Raw genomic sequence first — 26,687 nt, 5'->3', positions numbered from 1 at the left:
TGTTTCTGTCTTTCTGTATTTTCTTCTGTCTTTCTGTATTTCCCTCAATAGTAAATCTGGTAATAGTGGCTGCCATTTTTTTTTAAAGTTAAAAAAAAAAAAGTATCTGTGTACCTTTAAAAAATGAGATTGTAGTGTGATTTTAATACACAGAGTTTAAATGATTTTCATGTGATATTATTTACTTTGCTAGAGTGGTAAGGGTCTGTTTCTTAAACATAGAGAGCAAGTGGGCAGAGTTTTATTGTTGTTTTTAAACCAGTTTTATTTTATGTAAACTGTTAAAGTCCACCTACTACCAAAACCATCTATTACTAAAGTTCCCGAGGAGAGAATTTATCATTTGTATACCCACTTATTTTCAGAATTTTTATACTAATGACTTTTCCTATTATAAATAGGTCTTTGACAAAAGTATATCACCCCCATTTCATAACTTGTTAATAATGGTCAAATACTTAAAAATGAGAAACATAACAATGTAGTGGAGGATTTTGTTGACTAATATTAGTTGTCATTCCAATAGTCTTAGTGACTCTTTAATCTCTTTTCCTTTGTCTTTCAGCAGTCCGGTGTGTCAGAGTATCCTCCAGCAGATGGGTATGCGTTCAATAACATGTACACAAGAGGGCCCCATCTGGACCAAGGGGAAGCAGCTGTGGCTTTTAAGCCAACTCCTAATCGCCACGTAGATAGGTAACATTTCATGGGCACCACTTGAAGAGACAGATACCTGTCTCTCATTTAGTGCAAATAGAGGTCCCAGCGTCCGCATTGTTCATGACTTCTTTAAACTTTCCATCTGTTAATTGTTTAATGAAGTTTCAGTTGTTCCTTTATAGGATCGGCTTTGATAAACACAGCCTCTAGTCTATAATTCTTACTGGAAAACCTCCAGCCTATAACTCTAATTTAGTGTAGTGCCTTTGGATGTCTTCCCCTTTTTAAAAAGATGCTCTGACAAAATCTGTGAATTAAGAAGAAAGAAATTGTTTTGAAACTCCCCATTAGTTTATACCAGATGGTCTCTAAGGATCCTTCTAGCTCTGTAACTTTTAAAGGAAATGATTTCCATCTTTCTCTTCCCCCAACAAAAACAAACCTTCTGTAGATAGAGCTGTTTCTAAGTATAAACTAAATATTTAGAAGGACTCAGTGCTTTATTTGCCATTCTTGCTATTTCATCTTATTATATTGTATTTTCACTTTCCAGTTTTATATTTCATTTATTTTCCCATAGTTTCACTCTTGAAAAAAATTCAGTGTGGGCAGAGATGGAGATTGGAGATGGGGGAGACATAAAGGCACTTTGGAGTAGGTTTACCTCTTCCGTCTTGTTTTCCAACCTGTGCAAATGAGATTGACCAACCCCTCTACAAAAAGGAAAGAAAAGGAAGTGAAAAACATGCGGGAGAATGGTCATTCAGATGAAGTAGGATAGAGAATTTGCCCAGCTACCTTCCTACCTCAAAGCCTCACTCACTATTAGTGTTACAGTCCCTTTCCTTCTTCTCATTATTCTTTTTTCTTAATAGATTCTAAAGAAGATGGGATCTAAAATGTGTGATTTTTGTTAGGAATGATAATAGGTAATATTAAATAACTGGTGTGGAAATTACACAGATATTACTCTAAGGACACCTGTAACATGTTATATTGAGTATAAAGTCAGCAATGAGTATTAGCAATGAATAATACATTTTGAAAATACAACATACAAAATAAGTTTTAATTGTGGATTCAATTTTTAGTAAATAACACATGAACATTATTTTCAGAAGTTTGAAAATTATTTCATTGACATTCTTTTTGACTAACCTATTACTCATCCTAATATTTTCTTTTTCCTTTTTTGAAATTTGCTTTTATAATTATTTTTATTACCCTAAATTCTGTTACATGCCTGAAAGGCAGTAAATGCAACATAAAGTATAGTCACTCTTCTGTGAAACTTACCATGCCATTAGGTAAACTGCCTATTGAATATAGAGCCCTCACCACCTAGGGTTTATAGTTTACTGCCATCCAAAAGCAGTTTCCATTTTAGAGATGTCTCTGATCATTGCCAACTCCACGTCTGCTCTCTATCAAGTGCATTTTAAAAGTATTTTATTTTATTTTTTCAGTGTTCCAAAATTCATTGTTTATGCACCACACCTGGTGCTCCATGCAATCTGTGCTCCTTAAGACCCACCACTAGGCTCAACTGCATATTTATTACTTCAAAACCATATGTTTTGATATAGTATAGATCTCTTAAGAAATTTCATATATCTGAAAAATTCCAAAATAGGATTTTCAGATTGATTACTGTGGTCCATATCATAGCTACATTTAATCTGTAGAGGACGAGAAACTGAACCATGAAGATTTGTACATTCTAAAGCAATTTACAAAGTGTAGTCACCTCTGAGACACTCAGGATCACAAAGATTTCAAGAACTACAGCAAAATTTTCTTTTTAACTGGCTGGTTCAGTTACACAGTGGCAGCGAGTTACTCTACCCTTTTACAGTGTACTCAACTCTATTATTAACAGTGATTGTTTTCTAGATTATTCAACTCTATTATTAACAGTGATTGTTTTCTAGATCATGGAAGGGCAGAACTTGAGGGAAGAGAGATAGGAAACTGAAATTACTGCTTTTCTGACTTTTGAAGTAGTTGAATTTTTTTTCCCCCAAATGAAATCTAAGTAGAATGTAAACATATAAACTAGGGAATAGGGGTGGAAAGCCCATGGAACAGTTTTTAAGTTATTATTATTATACAATAATTATTTGGCTATAATGTTACTTTTCTCCCTTTTTACTATTTTTTTTAAAGATTTTATTTATTTATTTGTCAGAGAGAGAGCGAGCAAGAGCGAGCACAGGCAGACAGAGTGGAAGGCAGAGTCAGAGGGAGAAGCAGGCTCCCTGTGGAGCAAGGAGCCCGATGTGGGACTCGATCCCAGGATGCTGGGATCATGACCTGAGCCGAAGGCAGCTGCTTAACCAACTGAGCCACCCAGGCGTCCCCCTTTTTACTATTTTTTTAATAAATCAAAAATGGCCAATTGGTAGCATAGCATAGGGGCCATCTTTTTCATTGTACCTTAACTCTTCGGGAGTTGCTAAGAGGTTGCAGATTACCTGTGACCACAGGATACATTGTGTCCACAATTATAATGCTGACCATGCGGTGATTCCAGAGGACCCTGGTAGGCCACTTGACGGAACGATGAACAAACATCTTTAGTTCCTTTCTGCTCTTTCTCTTGTAGAAATGAGTAAGGAAATTTGGAAAGATAAGTGAAGGAGAACAGGGAGTAAAATTAATTAAAAAAAAACAGTTATTTGATTATTGAAATGAATAAACTATTATAATAGCCAAGTTTTATTGTATTATGTATAGAAGTATTTTTTAAATTATGTTAAATCTATTTATGGTCATTTAATGATTGAAGGAACTATGTGGTTCTTTAAGGAAGTTTTCTTTTTTAAAAAAACATACGACTCTTGAACCTGTTCTTACTATTAAAATAAGTTTGTAAGGAATTAATTAATTAACTAGGATGTGTTATTAGTCTTGTACTTAATCTATACCTTCCCTTGCAATTTAGGAACTGGACAAAGCTTTCCTAAAAATTGACACTTAGTCATAATTTTTAATATGAATTGAAGACATTGCTTGAATTACTGAAATCAACATATAATTTAAATTACCACTATGGAAATTATGTTCCGTCTCCTTTAATTTTATAAAAAATGCTAACATTGATCTTTGTCCTAGTTCTTCCATGGTAGAGATGCTAATTAACAAAGCAATACCCCAGTATATTTAATGGACAAAGAATTCATAGATTTGCATTCTAGATTCGCCTTAGTACCCACTAACCTTGTGATTTTGCATTATTTATTTTTGCTGTAGGCATAGTTTGCTCATTTTAATAGATGGACTTCAAAGTTTTTGTTTTTTTTTTTTTTTTTTTTACTTAGTTCTCATATTCTATGTAATGTGATCAACTAAACTGCTATTGAAATAATTTGTCAGGATGTTTTCTGGTAGGAATTAGCTTGCCCTGATGTTTTACTTCTGTTTTCAGCCTATAGGAAGAGCTAGCTGAATGATATTTTCTCTTTCTTTTTATAGAAATTATGAACCACTCAAAGCACAACCCAAGAAATATGCCAAATCCAAGTATGACTTTGTGGCAAGGAACAACAGTGAGCTCTCTGTTCTAAAGGATGATATTTTAGAGGTAATAGAATTGTACTTTTTTAATACTCTTAATAAAATGGATTTATTGTATGTGGTATATATCTAAACCTTCCTCAAAGAAATGACGAGATCAAGAAATTATTCTTAAAACAGTGTTATTTTATCAAGGATATAGGTATATTATAGATGCCTATATCTAACTAGGAGGGGGAGCTGCTTTTTCTTATTTTCTGTTCATTGGGTTTTTCTGGGGGAGGGGGTGGAGGACAGAGATGGGGATGTGGAGGACAGAGGTTGGATTTCTTGGCTTAGTTTGTCCTCTTTCTTCTTCTAGGCTTTATGCATTTTGTAACCGATGCTAGTTATATAGATGCATCATAATATTTTAATAAGAACACAGTTTTTTATTCCTGTCCTAGTACCCTTGCACAAATATACCCATCAGTGAGTAAGCTAATGATCCTGGGAGTAATTTACTATGACTTCCAAACCTCTTTCTTAGGTCATAATGGAGAGTTCCTCTTCTGTGGTAAATAATGTCAGATAGTCACATAGTTTTTGTGAAAAATAATGGTTTTCATACTGTTCCTTCCTATTCAAAGGATATAGGCCTCTCCAAGCAAGTCATCTTCATCATCTATAAGTACTTCCAATAATGCCAGTAGTTAAAAATTCTTGGCAGGTAATGAGAACCTCAGGTATATTCATGATAGTGGTGGTTCCATGCCTGTCCTATACTAGTGATTATAATTATTAGTGTAACTCCTGGGAATCATTCAGCCCACAATATGTTGATAGTAAGCCAGTTTATTATAAGTGAAAAGAGCTTCTTGTTCTAAGGAATAAAAATTGAATTTCTTTCATAGATTGGTTTTGGTATGGAATGATGTCTCTATCTTTTTGCGTGATGACAGATCCTTGATGATAGAAAGCAGTGGTGGAAAGTTCGAAATGCAAGTGGAGACTCTGGATTTGTGCCAAATAACATTTTGGATATTGTGAGACCTCCAGAATCAGGATTAGGGCGTGCTGATCCACCTTACACGCACACCATACAGGTATTTATGACATTTTGGCAAAATTTAATTTTTTTAAACTTTCAAATTCATCACTTTTCCATGGGGTTTAAATACCTTTTGTGTATTAATTATTTTGAGATTTAATTTGTTGTACAATTTGTATAGATTTTTTTTCCTAGGGTAATTGAGGGGCAATGGTTACGGATATAGGGAAGAATTATATATATGTTTTTTCTGATGTATTTCTTCAGAAAGTTGCTCAAAATGTTTACCAGTAAATGTTGCTTCTCTGAATGCTATTTTTCCCCCATCCTACAATGCTTTTGATATGTGGATAAGTAGTATTTCTGCCTCTTCACTCTTGCCCAGAGCCCTCCTATCCAGTGGCTTCCTCTTGATAGAGGGTGGCGCTGTGACAGTGGCTGGAGTGTGCAGCAACTCATTTTCACCATCCTTTGCCCCATTCTCTTAAGTGTTCCATCCCTGACTAACCTTGAACTTTCACCCTTCTCACCTTACACTAGCACATGAGTATTCCTTTGAACTGTAATATTTTTCCTGTCTTGATTTTATGATTAAAATATACTTAAGATATAGGGTAGCAGGTTGTCTCTCCTTGATCATAAATAAGTTTTGAGTGATATGCCACAGTTTCAGGACTTTGGTGACCCTGGTTATCCCATTCACCCTGATATCTGAACTCACTCACTATTAAACCCTTGGGATTTTTGACCTATGACAGGATCTCTAGAGTCGGGTCTGCTAGCAGAGGCAGAATGGAGGGAACATCTCATGTATAGCTTTGAACCTGTGGTGGCTTCTATACTGTGCCCCCAGGAAAATTTTAATTTTCAGAATCTTGAGCAAAAGACCACAAATGACCCCATAATAATGTCATAAGTATGAGTAGAAGCAACATAGAATAAATATTCAGTGAAATAGTTCATTTTCATGCCAGGTCTACGCTTAGTAAGATACAGATTGACCAAACCTAGACTTGTGATCATACTCCTACTGCCATGACCATTCATTAAGTTACTTTTAGCTTCTCATAGCATTCAAGTGGAGTACCAGTCCTCTACTTACCTGGAGTGACCCTCAGCCTTATTAGAATCCAAGAGTCAAGCAAATTTTAAAATAAATTTATGTACAATTTATGTATCTTGATACCTTACAGTGATGGCAGTGGGAATTCTGTTCGCTTGTTTTATTTGGTCGGATGTGCGGATGTATCATGTACTTAATTTATGTTCATCATTTGTCATTAGCTGTTGATGCCAAAGAAGGAGTTTGAGTTATTCAAGGTATGGTCTACTCCATTCCCTGTGGATTTTTGAAGTGAATTTTCTAACTCAGTCTGAATACCTTTTTGTTTCCTAACTTCTTTCCTGATTTTGAGATGTGGTTACCTGACATGACATAGGCTCCTGCCTGGTTTATAAATGATGTTGTTTACATTCTTTCCTGTAGAGATTTAGACCAAATGCCTTCAACAATATTAAAGAGTATATGCTTGAAATATATGCCTAAAATGGTATAGAGTATATATTCTTTGAACTTATGGAATATTTTTAGCAATTAACTTGTGAGAAGCAATAAGAAACACTGTTCAGAGAGGCTATCACTAGATGCCTCTCTATGAGCAGGAGCCAAGATTTATATTTTAGAGTTAAAAACAGTTATTCAAGTTTGGTGTATGTGTGTGTGTGTGTGTGCACATAGTTGCTAAGAATAAGCAAATCTAATACAGACCTAAAACTTGCAAATAATATCAATTAGAAGTATTTTTTCCCATCTGAGATTTCCTAGTGAATTTAACCTCTTCTCCTTCATCTATGTACAGTCTTATCTTTATCTTCAATTCTGACCCTTGGCCTGAGCCATCAGTTGACATTTCTGTTTAATGATTGCTTCTGTTTAAAACTGAAGCAAAACTATTAATACACATCCAAGATAAGGAGAGTACTTTCTGAGAACATGAACTCTATCCTTCTTTCCTTGAACAGAGCCTCATCTTATATTTTCATCAACCTTGGCACAACCAAGAAATTTTTTAAGTGCTCACAAGTTTCAGGAGTTTGTTTTGCTACTTTATGTAAATAGAAATGTGTGGATATTGCCTGTTTGGGCTGTTTCCTTTTAAACTTTTCAAAACTATTTGACTGTCTTCTAAAAATTTCTGGATGCAACTCTGAATACAGTGAAAAGCATGTAGAAACATTATAGAAGCTGTGTGTGTATGTGTGTGTTTAGGTTAAGAGCCCTACTTTTAAAGGTTTTATTAAAAACAGTTTATTTTTTAACAGCTCCTGAAAACTTTGGGCTGAGCCCAACAAAACCGCCAAAATCTTGTAAAATTTTAATAAGTAGGTTTGACAATCTGCTATCTGGCATAAATCCTACTCTAAAAGAATTCCTGTTTTTCAAAGCATTTGTAACAAGCACACAATGACTAGATAAAGTAAGCTGGAAAAGAAGGACATCCTTGGAAATATATGCCAATCTGTTACCTTTATCTACAATATCTAAAGAAAAACTCCGTGGCTTATTTCGAAATGATAATAAAGGTCCCACATTATCTATGTCGGTTCCAGTGATCTAACTCCCTAGCCTTTGAGAACTCCACTGGATTATAAACAAACCAAAAGCAATTCTGTGTCTTACTCATCTTTTTGTTCATTCACCTCCCAAATATTTATTGAGCACCAGGATCTTGCATTTGATGAAAAGGAAGACAGAAAGCCTAGCACTGAGCAGATCTTCCATAAAAGCTTACTGTCTGGAATCAGAACCTCCAACCCGTCTGTCACAGCTTTGCTCCTTTGTGCTTGGAGTATGACGAGCAGTGACCCTCTCCTTAGAAATGGATGACATACTTTTCCCCTGGTATCTTCTATTCATTGAGATCAAATTTGGAAGGAATTTAAAGAAACTACTTCTTGCAAAAACATTTTAGATCCCTGGACTGGGCTGCAGAAAGATACGTAGTGGTTAATTGCTTCGTTACTGGAGGTAATAGTATTACCTCCAAAGCAGAGCGTGCCAGGGGCCAATGTTCATGCTGTGGGCCAGGCATTGTTTAAGGACTTCACAAATACTCATTCATTGAATTCCCACCACAAATCTAATGAAGTTAGGTACATTTTATGGATGAAGAAACCGAGGTATGGAAAAGTAAGTCACCCACAGTTACACAGCTGCGTGAAGCCAGGACTGGGACCTACAACTCTGGATTCAGAGCCCGTGGGGAATCAGGCTTAGAAAAGATTATTTTCTCATTTTGTATATACATATGGTTCTCACTACATGAATGCTTCAGGGACATTTTCTCCGAATAGTTTTACCATACATTGTACTGTTATAAAAGTTAATCTGATAGTTATCATCCTCAGAATGGGATTTCTGCCTTACCCATCAATTCCTTGGATTTCATCAATTCTTCCTTTTTTTTTTTTTCATCATTTAGGAAAATAATCCAAGTGACAGAGTTTACTTAGAAACTAGACATTTTGTGAGTGGTGGGAATAAGGGAATTACCTGTAAATTGTTCCATGTAGTATTGACAAGTCACCAACTTGGTGGAAATGCACAGTTGTGACTCTTCCTTTTTTATACCCCCGTGTGTCCTGTGAAGACTCATGGCTGTCCCCCGGGGTGGGGGTGGGGGGCCACAAGGGCAGCACTTGCCTTTGTTCACACACTTTGGGTTGGAGATTCTCTTCTGATAGCAGGGATGCTAGTACCTGGCAATAGAAGCCAGTAGGTGTTGAATTGCCACCTGAAGTCCCCGAGCGTCTAGGTTATTTAATATCCTCACATTTGGAGTGATTTTTAACAGCTCTGTAAAGACTGCCATTCCCACCAAATGTGTTTCCCCCATGGGTTCCACAAAATTTTAAAAATGAAAAGGAGGGAGGTAATGAAGAATTTATGAAAGATATGGTACATTAAAAAGATTTAGTGAATCTTTAGTGAATGTTTATTGAACAGGGAAAAGGAAGTAGGTGCTTATGAGAGATTTTGGAGAAATGGAGATAAATGACATACCTGTTGGTAACATTTTTGTTGTAGAGCATTCTAGGACTTTGTTGTATTTTAGCTGGGCAGCAGATCGATATCCAGGGTGCTTTCTCCCCATGTGGAGTCTAGTTGCCATGTAAAGTTTCCTGATAATTCTTTTGACTTGATTCCCAGACCTCTGGCACTGTGACTGTTGAGCTGCTAGAGTTACCTTTTTGCCCATGTAGGTTCTCAGCTGTAGGGAAGCAGAAACTAACCCCTCCCTGCTATTATTGCTGGTGTACTCAACGCCTGGACTAAAGAAGTCTTTCATTTATTATTATTATTAAGTCTACATGCTTATTATTATTATAAATACTCTTACTCTACAAAGGGGCAAATAATTATGATTATCTGGTCATTATGGTCCTGTGAATTGAACAGAAAGCTTCTTGTCTTCTCTGTTTCCTAGCAAGAGATACTGTGATAATATGGAAAAAAGCCCCAATCTAGGTATTGATAGTCCAGGATTCTGATCCTGGGTTCTGTCACTGGTGAGCTGTGTGGCCTTAAAGAAAACATTTTATTTTTCTGTGCTCCGGTTTGCTCAGCTGTGACGTGGAGGGGGTTGACAACTTTCATGATCTCCACAATCCAGTCTAGATATAAACCTTCGGTATTTTTCTCTCTCCATGTTTAAGTAGCCCTAAATTAGAAATGGAAATATTTTCTGTGGGCGACTTTTAAACCACTAGCGGCACTAACTTCACCCCATGTTATGATTGCTCTGTTTTTCAAGCTCAGTCTGGAAATTCAGATACAGCTGGACAGACAGGGACCATTTTACTAAAGATGTTTCCATGTTCATTCCAGCAGACCAATTTCCTGATAATATTCATTCAGTTCTTTAAATTGTGTTTTTTAAAAAGTAGGTCATGTAAAAATATTACCTTCTCAGTGATCCATACCAAAATACATACAACTGAAATTAATTGATGTCAAAGATTCTGTTTTTAATTTGACAGAGAGAGACACAGTGAGAGAGGGAATGTGAGTGGGGGGAGTGGAAGAGGAGAAGCAGGCTTCCCGCCAAGCTGGGAGCCTGATGCGGGGCTTCGTCTCTGGACCCTGGGATCAGGACCTGAGCCGAAGGCAGATGCTTGGTGACTGAGCCACCCAGTTGCCCCTCAAATATTTTCTTTAAAATAGCCTAGCAGTAAAAGAAAAGGAGGGGGATAGATAAAAACAGATTGACAAAATGTTGGCAATGAGTATTCATCACAATATATGGTGTACTATACTATATGATGTACTATATATTTTATATTAGTATATTTTTAAAATTTTTCATAGTAAAAAGGGTTTTTTTTAACCCCCCAAAAATGTGTTTTTAAAAATTAATGTCAGAACATTCTATTCATCTATTAATTAGAGGCACGGTTTTTAGATAAGGATGCTTACACTTCCTCTGCCTTACATGTTGACATTTTCCCAAGTATTTCTTGTAACAATTTGAATAGTCTTCTCCCTGTCTCTTGCATGCTGTCTCTCTTTAGCTCTGTACATGTTATGTAGATGACCCTATATGGTTACTATTTGTATATAGTAATGCCTGACCAACATGTACAAAATTATAAAATTTTATTTATACCACTTACAAGCTTAAACCTAAAGCTTACTAAAACACACCTTGATGTATATTTCCTTTTGTAAAGTCAGCTTTTAAAGAGGAATTAGCCTTATATTTAATCGGCTTTAATTGTATTCTTTATAAGTTGTAAGAGTAAGATGAACCTATCTTAATATTTTAAAAATACTCTAATATACAAATAGTTACTGAAATACTCTATAGTGTTTATACTGTAGCATGATTCTATGTAATTAGTTTCCACGGCTAGATAAGAATGATGGAAATTAATTATATATTTACAAGCATCTTCACTGGTTGATTTGCGGGCAGGTAATTTTACTGTCAAAAACTAATTGGCTCATATGTTCTGATATCTGATGTGAACTGTAATTGATATTATTTTAGTTCCATCTCCTGTGTTAATTTTCTCATTTGATGTGATTTGCTCCATTTTCCTAATAGCAATTACTTGGCGAGCTGTCAGAGGTAACCCACATTTGTTCCCTCATGGCACTTCTTTTTAATATCATATTTTGGATTCAATTTCTGGACTTAACACCCTCCAAATGTTCCAGCTGTGCCTCCCCCCCCCCTCACTGCAGAGTTCCAAAGAAACCAACTTTAAAGGAAAAATGTTAGGTTAAATTTTTAAGAACAGTTCCATTTCAATGGCTTTGTTGGGCTTGCTTGCATAACTTCCCCTCTGAAGCAGTATCTTGCATGAATCAAGAGCTTATCTCTGAATAACTTTCTTTAAGCCTAGAGAATTTCAGCTTTAGTGGCTAAAGAAAAGTGACTCATTCTACCTTAATTATCAGTAAGAAAGTACATTTGCCATGGGGTCTAGTAATTCTGACTCCTTTCAGAGAAACAGAAGACAAAGAGAAAGAGATTTTGTTTTAAACAGAACTTTAAATGTATTTCTGGGAAATAAAAGGCAAGAGTTCAAAGGGTGACAGTCCCTGTACAGAAGTTGGTCCCCATCAAGGTGACCAGTCATGCCGGTTTGCTTACAGCTGAGGGCTTTTAAGGATATGGGATTTTCAGTGTAATACTTGGAAAGTCCTGGGCAAACCAGAAAGAGTTCAGTCAGGATTTTGGGGGCTCAGGATGTAGAGCTTCAGCACTCGGTTCAGGAGAAGAAAGTTCAGAGTGTAGTTCTGCTCTCCAAGACTTCCCATGTATTGAGGAGCCATCGATTTGGATCTACCTCCAACCAAAAACAACCAAGAGACAAATAATGAAGGGGGGAGCAGTAACGGGGTGGTAGGCGAAGGGGAGTGGAGGACTGGGAGAGACACAGAAAAGTGATTTCAGGAGTCTACACTGATCCTTCCACTTTCTCCGTGCCAAGAATGAGGAATCGGTTTCCACAGAAAAGCCTTGGTTGCTGTTTCGGGGCAGGTTCTAATGATTTGAGGAAACACTTGCCTCCCCCTTTCATTCCATGGGTTGGAAGCATGAGGCAGGAAGAAAGGACCAAGAAAAGGGGAAAATATGCAAGTAAATTCGTGACAAGTTTTCATATGGTTTTTCTTTAATCAAATAGGTGTGTTTTAAGCCTCTTGTTCTCTTAGGTTACACAGCTAAAATTGCATGATATAGCAATGCCAGAGGAATGAGGCACAAGATTTGGTGAGCCTGTCTCGAGGCTCAGTGGTGACAGTCACACACAGCACATACCCCATTTTTCACAGTTGTATTGATGGATGGCAGAACACTAGCAGCTCTTGTTTTTACGAATGCAGGAAAATTGGCATCCTATCATGGAGTGCGGAGCTGCTGGCATTGTTGGTTTGTTTAAGCTCTAAAAACAATAACTTAAATGGACACTTTTGAGATCCTAATGTGAGAATTCACTAACCTTTTATGAAATTGCATATGCAAAGGATATTCTTGTCAAGGGAACATTGCATATACATTAATCAGATGACTTTGGTGTGTGCTAAGTATGATATTTTGGTGATCTTTGCTGTACTTTGGTTGTTTTTAAATATCTTATTGGCCCAAATATAGGAAAGTTGTTTTATGGGAAGTAATAATAATAAAAGTCTATTATTGAATATATTAGGAGTGTTTGTAGGCCTCCAGTGCTGAGTGGGTCAGTAGTCTCTGTTTCTAGCCCATCTAACTTCCTGGAGAGCACTAGGAATCTTACCCTCTGTTACTTCCCTGCCTCTTCCCTTCCCCCTCCTGTCCTCTCTTCAATATCTAACATCATTAGAAACCCTTCTTTCACTTCTCCTCGGGCCTGCTTCATACCTTTCCGACTTTCTTCACCCACTGGCTGGCGAGTGGTAGTTTTTAAAGAAACAGCAGAGAAGAACCAGGATTTCTTCCCATACCGGTTTCCACAGGTGTTACTCATTTGCTGTGAAGACAGCTACAGTGATGGTGTGATTTTTGGTTGTTTTTGTTTGTTCTGTTTTTGAGTAATGATTTGATTTTAAAATGGTGTGTGTGTTATGTATTTTTATATTTTTCATCTCTGTGGAAATTGGGGAGGCATCTTCTAAAATCAGTGTTACCTTATATTTGGGCCAATTTAGGAATTAGAAGTAAATACTGTTCTAACCAAAGGACCAGATTACCAAAAGGCCTGTTAATTTTGAATATTAGCATAACTAAAATTGTGCTAGTGCTGTATCTAAATTTCACCTAAATTATAAGTCATTGTTCTATATATTTGATTCTACTAAAAAACACCCAAACCAAAAAATAACCAAAAGCTGCCTTTTGGGAATTTGGAACTTGTTACAATGCAATAATCTATCAGTTAAAATTATTTTGTTTAAAGTTTTAACTCTTCTGTGGAGTTTAATAGGGAATATACAAAGAGACAGTTTTCTAATACCCTAACAATTGTGATTTAGAAATTACTGAAACTGCTTGCTTCAGCAGCACATATACTAAAATTGGAATGATACAGAAATTACTGAAAGTTATTGTGTTTTTTGACACATTCACCTTTCAGAAAGTGTTATGACTTGAAAAAATTAATAGCATTTAAAAATTACTTATTTATATTAAAACATAGTCCTTTTATCTGCTGAGATATTATCCTTTTTCTTAACAAACTACGTGGAAGCAGCATAATTAAACATTACTTAATCTAGCATACTTTAAAACTAAGGAGTAAGTAATGCTTTATGTTATTGACATTTAAACTTGCAGTGTAATTAGAGGTTAATATTGATGGAAATTATAAAATAATCATAATCTTTTGACCTACCCTGGTCTTATGTGATTCCAAGTTTAGATTTTTTTTTTTTACATTTATTACTATTACTAATACTACTATTTGCTATTGATATATCTTTTGACTTCTTAATTTACATTTTGAATTTGAACAAATATGTAGAATATTTAAAAGATGACTTTTAATCATCATTGTATCATAAAAGATCAGAGGGTGTGCACACACACAAATTATTATGAATTTGCAGGTGAGTTTACAAATAAATAGCCAGCAATGTCCTGTCAAGTACATACTGTTTCCTAGCCTAGGCTTTATAATTTTGCCATTTCAAATTAATGATTTGTCTTTATAGAAACAAAGGATGGAGTATGGTCCCCGACCAACTGACACTCCATCTGCTCCGTCACCTCCTCCAACACCGGCTCCTGTTCCTGTCCCGCTTCCTCCTTCCACTCCAGCACCTGTTTCTGTGCCAAAGATCCCGGCAAATGTCACTCGTCAGAACAGCAGTTCCAGCGACAGCGGTGGCAGCATCGTGCGAGATAACCAGAGACACAAACAACTTCCCGTGGACCGTAAGTTTCCGAGGGAGGCAACAATTTGCAGTTTCTCCCATGAATGAGAAGCATCGCTAAGTAAAATATTGTTGGTTCTACGGGTACTAAACATTATTAAATATAAATACTGACCCTTTATACCTGCCCTCTACTTCGTGGATTGCAAACACTTTCATCTAGTTTCTTGTCCTTCAGGTAATTCTAAGAAGCGGGAACTTCTCTCCACTGTTTCATTGTGTATATTCGTACACATATTCCAATCTATTGTGGTGGTTGAATATGGATTCTGGAGCTGAACATACTTGAGTTGGTAGAGTGAAACACCACTTAGCGCCACTGACCTTCAACAATTTAATAATCCTCTCTCCGCTTCCATGTTCGAACAGTGAGGGCAAATGATGGCCTCTTCTTCATAGCATGATTGTGAGGATTTAGTGAGGTATAGTACATATAAATCATTTAGATCAGTTGTTCTCTCCCAGAGATGGTCATACCGCCTTCCCGGAGGGAACATCCGGCATTGACTAGAGGAATGTTTTGTTCACAGTCAGGTGGATGCTGCTGGTATATCTAACAGGTAGAAGCCAGGGCTGTTTAGCAACATCCTATAGAGAACAGATCGGCCCCCCACAACAGAATTATCTGCTCCAAAATGTCAGTGATGCTGAGGTTGAAAAACTTTGATTTTTGACCAATATGACCAATAAGGAGCAGTTCAAATATTTGCTGCCATCATCATCGGAATCATCATCACGGTTTTCCTGCTCCTCGTCCTCATATTTGCGACACACACACACACACACACACACACACACACACACACACTCACTTAACACAATCAGCCTGCCAATACCAGTTTCAAATTTTCCCTCCAAATTCAGGTTTTATTCGCTTTACACTTCAACTTCATATGTTTGTAACACTAAGTTTGATGTGTTACATAAATAATTTCTGTGAAAAACCAGATTTTAGAAAGCTGAAAGGACACTGTGGCAAACTTTGGATTATCCTTGTTTATACTGTTGAACAGCAGTGTAGGAAATTTGAAATTTGAAAGGAATTCTAAGACAGTTTTTCTTATTTTATCTTTAAATTATGTTTGTATATATATTTTATATATATATATTATAAAATATATATATATTATAAAATTACCTTGCTTTACCTATCCTGGACATGTAAACATTCTTGGAAAATTAGAGCCAGGAAGATAACTTCTTCAATATGTATGTATGCACGTGAACGTGCGGGTATGCTTATATATAAAGCATCTCTTTTGGTCTTTCAATGTGGCGTCTCCTAGGGCTCAGTTCTGGGCTCTTCCTGCCATATAAACTTACTTTTACTGTCAGTGATCAATCTATTTCCATCTCTTTTAATATTGTCCATATTGGTAGAGAAGGAAAGACTCCCAAATTTTTCTTCTTATCAAATCTCATTTCTGCCATTCAAATACAAGTGTTGAACTATTATTTTTTTAAAGGTTCATTTATTATTTTAGTGGGGGGAGGGGTAGAGGAAGAGGGAAAGAAAATCTCCAGCAGACTCCCCCTGAGTGCAGAGCCTGAGGTGGGGGTTCACCTCCTGTCCCAGAGGTCATAACCTGAGCTAAAACCAAGAGTCAACTGCTCAACCCACTTAGCTACCCAGGCACCCCTGAACTATTAACTTTAAAGCTGACATTGGATGGTTAGATTCTAAAGTAAATACCGAATCTTTTACTTCCATTTTCATCTGACATTTTTTTCATCTCAATAAGTCATAACTGCATCTATTCAGTTGTGGTCATTTTTTGATAAATTTTTAATTTTTATTTTTTTAAGATTTTATTTATTTATTTGACAGAAATCACAAGTAGTCGGAGAGGCAGGCAGAGAGAGAGAGAGAGAGGGAAGCAGGCTCCCCGCTGAGCAGAGAGCCCGATGCAGGACTCGATCCCAGGACCCTGAGATCATGACCTGAGCCGAAGGCAGCGGCTTAACCCACTGAGCCACCCAGGTGCCCCTAAATTTTTAATTTTTAAAAGAAGATATGTATATTAGTGTTCAGTTGTTCTAGAAATCCTGGCTAAATGTAATAAGCATTAGTCTACTTTTATACCTTATTTTCTTCTCCGAAATAGAGCTGATTTACCATCTTCTTATCCATATCCCAGCCTTGCCAAAAAAGTAATGGAAAAGTGAAGCTTTAGAGAAATGATTAATTGTGCAGCAGAAACAACTGTGCATGTGAGAATGTGTAAGTGTGTAGAAGCATGCTGTGCTACTAAATTTTCTTAAATGTTTGTGTATTTTTTTTAAAGATGTTTTTATTTTTTTCAAAGACATAGTTTTGAGATGAGAAAGTTCTGTAAATATTTTTATTGATTTCCCTAGGGAAAATTTCCCTCTCAGAAATGACTGTCCTTTTTTTCATTTTTACCACAAGTTTATAACATCTCCCTTCCTTGATACGTCAGCACAGTAATCTTTGACACTGCAGTACTCTTTCCAGGCCTAGATCAGAGTTCATAGGCATCTAGTCCCCGTTTGGAACAGTCTGTGGGTTGGGACAGTTTGTTCTTTGTCCTAGTCTGAGAAACTAAGAATAACCTAATGGGAAAGGGGCATAGTTTGAACACTTCAAAGATAGAGAACTCTCCTGATAATTGTGACTCATCATTTTTGAATCTGTTTTTCATAAGTAAAAGGGTAGCATTGGTATATAAAACATATACATCTCTCCCTGAAGTAAATCTGTACTTGTTTCTTTGTTAACAATAAAAGTTTACATTTCCCTACACAAAGTTCCCTTTTAAAGATAACTCAGAAGCATAGTTTCATATTAACTAAAGGTATTTCTTTTTATAAAATGCTTATTTTCATGATAGCTTTTTCCTGAGCAAGCACGTTTTTGGAGAACGGTTTTTCTAAATGAACATTGGGCCTTCTCAGTAGTCTTTTAGAACCAGACATATTTAAACGTACATTTGTCAATGGCCAGATTTCTCTCAAAATAAGCCTTTTAGACTTCCTACATTCTCTGCTTACTACCTAGACTTCTGGTAGAAATAAAGTGGAAGGAATTGAAAAGTGATACTTACTCAAAAAAAAAAAAAAAAAAAAAAGTGATACTCCAAAGAAAAGAGTTACCAAATAGCCTTAAAAGGGGAAAAAGGCAACATGCCTGTTTTTTAAAATGTAACAGGTAGCAAGAGTGAGAGAGAGAGAGAGAGAGAGAGAGAGACAGGCCTATTTAAGCTGGCTGCTTGGAGTCATGAGTCATATAAGCTATTCAAATTGGTTTATCACAGGATTCAAAAAGGTTCTCTTATCACTTTAGAAGATACCAATGCTTCAGGTATTTTGCATTTCTTCCACTTCCTTTGAAGTGTTAGTCCTTTTATTTGGGTTTAATCTTTTGTAATCAGAAGTGTTATTTCAGAAAGAGGTGTAAAGTCAGTTTGCTTTGTTATTGTGTGCTAGAACATTGGAAATGGAAACCAGAAGCCCAGAGCACAGCAGAGGAGGGTTTTTTACTCTTTGGAAAGTTATGCTGTGAACTAGAGGTGATCATGCAGGGTCTACGTTCATAGATAAGAAAATAAATCTTTTAGTGTGGTATACTCTGTCCATTTTACACCTTTGAGACATCCTCGTATTCTGTGTGGCAGTTTGAAGTGAATTAAAAAAGCGAACCAGTGGAATGCATGCTGTGTGTCACTTAAATGAGCCAGTCAGCAGCGTTCTCTCTCGTGCTCTCTCGCCCCTTCGCTCGTCCCCCATCGCCCTTCATCTCTCCTCTTGCTGTCTTTTGACTTCGCCAGGTTACCTGAATATCTAAGGCTTTAAAAAAATTAGACTGAAAGAACTATTTGGTTATTTCACATTTTTATTTATTTCTCAAGGACACCAAACACTCTGAAATGTTCTCCCTGAAAAAGAAAAGAAGGGAGGAATGAAAAGAAAAAAGACAAAAAAGATCATGAAAGAGTTGTCACAAAAAGCTCCCTTAGTGGCCTGGTCATTGCCACTTGCCGAGCTAATTAGTTAACTGAATTACTATATCAGTTCTCTACTTAAAGATTATTTACAAATAATGTGTGTGTGCATATATATAATAAGTATATTATGTATGTAATTATATAGAATGTGTATGTGTATATATATATGTTTTAATACACAAGTACATTATTCTCTTTCCCCTACATTAATTTCTTCCCCATTTTTCTCATAAAGATATCTGCATATACATCTTTCCCATAAGCATAAAATGGGTTGGGGAAAGTGATAATGTATAAGTTGATCGAAGGTAGTTCAGTGACTTTGATCGTAAAGCAGCCATGAACTGAAAGTCAGGAAATTGAGTTCTAACTAAATTCTGCTAAAACTGTGATTTCAACAGATCTCTTGTGGCCTCCATTTTCTTTGCTCTTTCTTTTAGGGGTTTGTATATGATGCTTTTCAAAGTCTCTCTCACTGAAAAACCTCAGCAGAATGCCTTAGTCATTCATTTATTCAGCGAATATTTATTGAGTCCCTACCCTGTTCTAGGTATTTCAGGTAAAGCAAACAAAGCAACCACAAATCTGTTTTCAGGTATAGATTTTGATGAAAGGAGAGAGGTAGATGATTGAGTTGATAGGGAATATTATAAGTGGTTTTGGAGAAAAATAAAGCCATGTGGATTGGAAGTGCTGATGGGGAGGGAGTTGCAATTTTAAATGTGGAAATTCTAAAGGAGGGAAAGAGTGAGTAAAATGGATTCATAAGGGAAAAGCATTCTAGGTACAGGCCCTTAATTTTGAAGAGCACCAAGGAAGCCGTGAGCTAGAGTAGAGGTCTTCAAGAGCAGTAGAGTTACCTCAGAAAATGGTCATCTAAGGCCTTTTACTGGGAGTACTTTGTATTACTTGGAAAGGCTTAGAGCTGGAGAGTTGAATTATCTGACATACATTTTTAAAAGATCACGTTAGCTTTTCTATTGAATACAGAAGAGCAAGGGGTGCTGTAGTCAAGAGGAGAAGGAAGGCCACCTGTGACTAGGTTGGTGGTTCAGACAGAGCTCGTCACAGAAAAAATGGAGTAAAGTGGCTAGGTTTTTGCTATGTTTTGATGATAGGCCTAATAGAGTTTGCTGATGATTGGGTGTAACAGAGGCCAAAGAGGAGTCTAGCAGAGCTCCGTGGCATTTTGCCAGAGGAACTGAAGAAATGGAATTACCATCAACCGAGTTGGGAAATATAGCATAAAAGCAAGCTTTAGGAAGTGGTTCAGATTTGGACACGTTCTGTTTGATCTATCTAATAGACATCTGAATGAATATTATCAAGTAGACGGTTGGTATATATGGTTCTAGAGTCCTGAGGAATGGTCTGGACTGGAGAAATAATTTGGGGAGTCATCAGCTTTTAAATGGCAGAGCGATCATTAATGGAGTGAGTGCTGGCAGAGGAGAGGTTCCAGGATTGTGCCCTCACTGGGCAGAAGAGAAGAATCAGAGAAGGATACTGAGAAGGAGAGGCCAGTGAGACAGGAAGAAAATCAGGTGAGTGTGGTGTCCTAGAGGCCACAGGAAGAAGGGATTTTAAGGAACGATCTTCTTCGTCGTTTGTTGCCAGTAGGTTAAATGAGATGGTAACTAGGAACTGACCATAGGAATTTAGCAAAATGTGGTGGAGGGATGGGGCCCAAGGCCCATTTTTTTAGCCATGAATTCAAGAGGAAATTGGAGAACAAGAATGGGAGTTAGTGAGTATAAACAACTTTTCATGGAGTTTAACAAGAAGGGGAGCAGAGAAATGGGTAGTAGCTGAGAGGGACATGGGGTCAAGAAAGGGCTTACAGGGAAGAGGAAAGGTATCAAAATAATACAAAATGTGTTTGCATGCTGATGAAATGATTCAGTAAAAGAGGAAGATGGATAACCTAGATAAGTAGAGAAATTACTGTTGAAATATTTAAATAGGCAGAGGAGATGGGAAATATGCACACGTAGAGGGGTAGGCTTTAGGAGTGTAGAAACCGTTGATCCATAATGTAGTAGGAAGGGAGGAAGAGGAGGGAGGCAGAGTGCGAGGGGAAAGTGCCAGTAGTCAAGGAGAACCACTGAGGGAACTTAATGGAGGTTCTCTTCTAACTTCTTTTTTTTGTTGGACATTAGGAAAATGAGATCATCAGTTCCAGGTGGGAACTGGGGAATGAGTGTTGGAGGTTTGCAGACAAAGAAGAGACATGCACATCTAACAGTGGGCAGCAACATGGCCTAGGGCTGATTCTCAACCTGAATCTTATGGACCCGGGGCGGTATAATACTCTGTGGTAGGAGACTGGTGTGTACCTCATAGAATGTTTTATGCAGCCCTGGCCTCTCCCCATGACATGATAGTTGTGTCCTTTCTCCTCCTCCCCTCTACTTGTACCATCCAAAAGTGTGTCCAGCCATTGGCAGATGTCCCTGGGATCAAAATTACCCCCACTTATTACCATGGACCTAAGGAAATGCAGTCTGATTGTCAGGAAACAGCAGCCTGGTTGAGGTTCATATTCATGAATTTAACATGAGATCATTCAGCATTGTTGTGTTATACTCACTGTGCAGGTGCAGGCACAGAATAAGTAGAAAGTTCGATTTAACAAGCGTTGGCATTTTGCCAGGTGAGTACAATGAAGAGAGCAGAGAAGAGCCAAGGAGTGATTTTAATAATTGATCATGGAATTTGTTCTGGGTGAGGATGACCGTGAGGAAAGATGGTAGGAACACTAGATTATAAGTTCTTTTGGGGTCAAAGGATTTGGGGCATTGGGGTTCTAGCAAGTGTGACACATGCTACGAGTTTTCTAAAATAACCTACCCCATGCTGATGTGCAGGAAGGAAATCTCAGATGGAGGAAGTGCAGGACGAGCTCATCCACAGACTGACCATCGGTCGGAGCGCCGCCCAGAAGAAGTTCCACGTGCCACGGCAGAATGTGCCAGTTGTCAATATCACGTATGACTCCACACCAGAAGATGTGAAGACGTGGTTACAGTCGAAGGGGTTCAGCCCTGTGTAAGTCTCTCTGGGAAGACTTTGCGTTTCTGTATGTAACATATGCCTTACTTTCAGTGTGGTGACTAAGATGTCACACATGACTCTTTAAAAATTTGGGAGCCCTGGGGCGCCTGGGTGGCTCAGTGGGTTAAAGCCTCTGCCTTCGGCTCAGGTCATGATCCCAGGGTCCTGGGATCGAGCCCCACGTTGGGCTCTCTGCTCAGCAGGGAGCCTGCTTCCCTTCCTCTCTCTCTGCCTGCCTCTCTGTCTACTTGTGATCTCTCTGTCAAATGAATAAATAAAATCTTTAAAAAAAAAAAAAAAAAAATTTGGGAGCCCAGACTGCATTTGTTCCATGCTCAGGAAATAACTATACATATTTGTAGCTTAAAAAAAAATGGAAGCAGTTGTAACTATAATTTGGTGTTACCCTGTTTTCTAGTTAATAATGAATACATACTGGTGGTTCCTGAAGCAAACCATCAGGAGCTTTGAAGCGGTAGCGTTCTTTCCCCCTCATCTGGTCACTCAGGGTAGAACTAAGGTGTTAGCTGGACTCCCCAGATATTAGAGGGCATAGAGCAGAATGTTCTGCTGCAGGATATAGATTCTCAACCAAATAAAAAACAGATAAATTACCTATTATATATTATAATGTAATAGAGCTTTTCCCTTAGTAAGCCCATTGTTGGGTAAGCCCGACAATTCAATTTATCTATAATCTAAAAATCTGAAAATACTTTACGTGTATTTGATACAAGGAACTATTTCAATCATATATATTTAAGAGAATTTTGTAAACTTCATATACCCACATGACTGAAAAATGAGATATATTGATTAGTCAGTTGCCTGGTTAGAAAGTTATGTGTTCCCCCTATGAAACACCATATTTCAGGGAATTGGTACTCCACAATAATGATACTAAGTACAATTGGCTCCTTTTTGATACTTCATAATCATCTTCTATAGCCTCAGGGTCCTCATCATGAAAGTCCTTTGTCACTGCTCTGAATAAGCACTGTAGTACCATTTTATAAGAGTTTTGTTATTTGGAACACTTAGAAAAGAGAGGTTATGGCAGGACCAGAATCTTTCTTCCTTTGTTTTATATATATAAATATAAATTTTTAAATTTTATATATAAATATATATATACTTTATTATTTTATATATAAATATATATAAAACAAAAGAAGAAAGTCAATTAATTAATTTATTATTTATTTATTATTTAAGTTATTTATTTATTTAACTTTTATTTTGAGAGAAAGAGCATGAGCTGGGGGTGGGGAGGGGCAGAGGCAGGTTCAGTGCCCGGGGCAGAGGCAGGTTCAGTGCCCAGTGCAGAGCCTGATGCCAGACTCAGGCCCCTGACCCCGAGATACTGACCCGAGCCAAAATCAAGAGCAGGACGCTTAACTGGCTGAGCCACCTAGGCACCCCTATCTAGATAATATTTTTAATGTTGTATTTCTCTTTCTTTCTCCTGTGCTTTTCAGGACTGTCAATAGTCTTGGAGTATTAAACGGTGCACAACTTTTCTCTCTCAACAAAGAGGAATTGAGGACAGTCTGCCCTGAAGGGTCCAGAGTCTTTAGCCAAATCACTGTACAAAAAGCTGCATTAGAGGTATGACTTGTCAACCTAAGTTGGTGTTTGCATTAATTAAGAGTGTGCACTGCAAGTTGAAAGCTCTGAAATCAGCTGTTTATGTCCATAGTTGTCAATTTCCCTTTCATACAGAGCTGAATTAAATTTGACTCCACTTTTGTAATTGATCACTGGAGACCATCCATGACCATTTGCAGGAGATTAATTTATCATAAATGTTCCTGTAACATGAAGTTTGGAGCATATGCTTTTGGGCATTTAATGAAAAGCCTAATGTTCTCATTTTATATGCATTAACTACTTCTGTAGAAATTTAAATTTTGACACAGTAATGGACATTCACTTCTGAATGAGTAAATGCCTTAAGAAGTCAGAATTTTTGCCTGTTCTTAATATTTAGTGTGGAGATTCTTATAGGCCAGTGGCTATAAGTTCTTAAAACCCTGGCTGTGGGTCTTAGGTCTTGTTATATATCTAAATAATCAGAAAGAAAATATTAGGTAATATTCATTGAAAAGAGAGAGTGCTGAAGAATAAATATTTAGTCATAGTTGTCGGTGGGAGAGGAGGAGAGGAAATGTTTTCTAGATGGAATATCCTTAAGCTTCCTCCTCCTACTCTTCTTAAAATGGGCTCTGTAAGGGTAGTAGTTTCACTGTTATATCTCATAGCTCTTAATAGCTTTCATGATACTTCCACTCAACTGAAAGAATATTGGCTTTGGTGTAAAATTGATACGTAATTTCCCCTAGCCAGTATAGCCTCTAAATTCAACAGTGAAATAACTCACAGTGAAATAGCTTCATGCATGCAACCTTGTAACCACTGTCAGAAGAAAGTTTATTTCCTTGGAAATTTGTCCTATAACATTGATCTTGGGAGTTCTATATTAGGTGGATCTTGGGCGTGTCCTGGATCAGGCTTTCCATATATTGAATATGAGTAAGGATTGTATCTTTTCTAAGACAGTTTTTTTTTTTTTTACCATTATACATTTTAACTTTATTGAGAGCATATAAATTTCCTTCTCAAGGGTACGAGAGAAAGTTCCAAAGCTCCTGAATTCCTTTGTGTCAGATTGCGTATAATTTGCCCTCAGCTCCCACTTCCTCTTGGTCTCTTCCTTCAGTTGCTCTGGATATGAACCAGGGTTCTTTATCTTCCTCAACTGCCCTCCCACCACACCCTTCTCTTGCATCTAGTCCATCTTTTAGATGACTCACCTGGCTTGCCAGAAACTTCCACCGATGAGAGCAGAATAATCAGGGTGCACGGGCTTAGTAGGTAGAGTGTGGCAAGGAGAAAAGCTAACATGAGGTCAGAGGGTCAGAGCCTTCCTGTATTCTGGAAGGAGCTTGCTGTACCCTGAGCCCAGTCTTTGAGCTTAATTTAAAATCCCCTAAGGGTAGATGAGTATCTTGCTCAACTTCAGAAGGTTCTTTGATAACTTGCCATCATATAATGCTTATTGTACACATATCTTATTTCTCCCAGGGAATCTGGAGCATTCCATATACATTATTGATTTATTTTTATCATGGCCGAGTGAAAGGCATGGTGAATGAATTGCCTTAAGACACAATTCATAAATGAAAAGCAATTACTGTGATGTATTAGTGAAGTCCAGAAGCATCACTTTATAGGAAGGGCAGCCTTCTTCTCCCCAAGAGATAGTTGGAGAAAAACAAAGGACTCTTATCCTGACCCATTTCATCACATGACCCTCAACCTGCACAATCCCATAACTGTCTTGTCTGAACCATGTCTATTTTTCAGGATAATAGTGGCAGCTCCGAGTTGCAAGAGATCATGCGAAGACGGCAGGAGAAAATCAGTGCCGCGGCCAGTGATTCAGGAGTGGAGTCTTTTGATGAGGGGAGCAGTCACTGATTTGTCTTTCAACTCCATTTAAATCTGTGGCATTATTCCAATGTGCTTTGTTTTAAGAAGCCATGAAGGGAATGTCAGATCCTTACTTCTCGGAATCCCTAAGTTATGGCCATAAAGAAACAATGCAAACATAAAGTAAGCAGAGGCCCATTATTTTTATTAAAACTGAATAATTTAAATAGATGTTTTGCCCTCGGGGAAGATTTTTGCCTGCTTTACCAAGGTGAGGGTTCTTTTATTGGATTAATTATTTCAACCCCTATCTCAGTGTGTAAGCAGGCACCTTCTGACAGTGGTGAATTTATTTACTGCAGCAAAACAAAGGTATTTCCCGTGATTTAAAATCTAAATAATTTAAGTTTTCCCCATGACCCTGGTGTCTGTCATTCAGAGCATAGCTTACTTTAGAGTAGCCTCTGCTTACTGAGATCTCTTCTTTGACATACTCAATGATAGAATATTTAGATTTATTTAAAGTTCTTCATGCCAACCGTTTTTGTTTTTGTTTTTGTTTTTTAAATCAAAACATTTAATGAACTGTATAATACAACAAGGCCTTGGACATGCAAATACAGATTTATGGAGCATTTCCAAGACAAGTCACTTGTCATGGCTCTGTTGATCACAATTCCTTGTATGGCCTGTATTTTGATTTAGTTTATGTTCCGCTTATTATCTATACTGTGTTCTTATATATGAGAAAGCACAAGTGGAAGAGAGGTCAGATGCAGTCAAAATGCGTCCCAGAAGGTAGCCCGCATTGGTGTGCGTTACAGTGTTTTCCTTAATGAAGGCCTCAGTTCTGAATATTGATAAGAGTAGTTAAATGGATATTGGGGCCACTTCATGTGTTTATCTGTGTCAAGTTTTTCTGGTAATAAGAAACACTTAATTTACACATATTTTAATCCTGTGAAAGATTCTAGATAGAGAAAAGAAAGATACTTAACCTTCAACAAATGTTATTTTTGGAAACACAATTTTTGTCATTAAATGTTATATTATTTCACATATATAAAACAGATGTTATGTAAGAATGTTGTATATTTTAACATAAATCCATTTAGAGAGATTATCTAGATTCATTAATTTTCATAGTGCCTTTTTCACATGAGTCAGCTGGAAAGTCTGCAATAAACAGTATTTGCTGTATGGTAATAAATGGCTTCTGTCTTATTGGCAAAAGAGATGTTTTGGTATGTAGACTATGGACCCAGGGTTGTGCGGAATGGGGAAAAACAGAGGCCCACTGTTTTTTTATTTTTTATTTTTTTTTTTTAACTGATTTCTAGTACTGTTCAGCATCTAGTAAGAGCTGGTCTCAGGGTAAAGACAAATGTATGACAGCACTTAGGATTACTAAGTGCTTCCACAGAAATGCTTCCTAAGGTATCTATAGTAACTGTGTGAGCTATATTTTATAGACAAGGAAACGACCTCCTAGGGTCTCATTTCCCCCCAAATTATGAGAGTTAGGGAATTGCTAATCTTCCCTAAAACGATGCCCCTCGGACAAAGTGAAACAAACATGAGAATGATGAAGGTCACTCTAGATCTTTTCCAT

The 26,687-nt window shown here is 37.2% G+C and overlaps 1 protein-coding gene across 11 annotated transcripts in view; it reads left to right on the top strand.

Annotated features, from left to right (window-relative positions):
• EPS8 (EGFR pathway substrate 8, signaling adaptor) overlaps positions 1–26,285 on the top strand; it is a 183,571-nt gene extending 157,286 nt beyond the window's left edge. For 9 of the 11 annotated variants that reach the window (XM_082742384.1, XM_082742385.1, XM_082742390.1 and 6 more), the window contains 7 exons: positions 566–696; positions 4,135–4,243; positions 5,118–5,261; positions 14,403–14,625; positions 21,457–21,637; positions 23,122–23,251; positions 25,010–26,285. In XM_082742384.1, the coding sequence (XP_082598510.1) occupies positions 566–696; positions 4,135–4,243; positions 5,118–5,261; positions 14,403–14,625; positions 21,457–21,637; positions 23,122–23,251; positions 25,010–25,123 (1,032 nt within the window). In that variant the 3' untranslated portion in view covers positions 25,124–26,285. The remainder of the gene's footprint in view (positions 1–565; positions 697–4,134; positions 4,244–5,117; positions 5,262–14,402; positions 14,626–21,456; positions 21,638–23,121; positions 23,252–25,009) is intronic. The other 2 variants (XM_082742391.1, XM_082742382.1) reach the window with 1 other exon arrangement.
• Positions 26,286–26,687: the final 402 nt, after the last annotated feature.

Source organism: Mustela nivalis (genome assembly GCF_964662115.1).
Source record: "Mustela nivalis genome assembly, chromosome: 7".
NCBI lineage: Eukaryota > Metazoa > Chordata > Mammalia > Carnivora > Mustelidae > Mustela > Mustela nivalis.
This window is presented reverse-complemented; position numbering and strand designations above follow the sequence as displayed.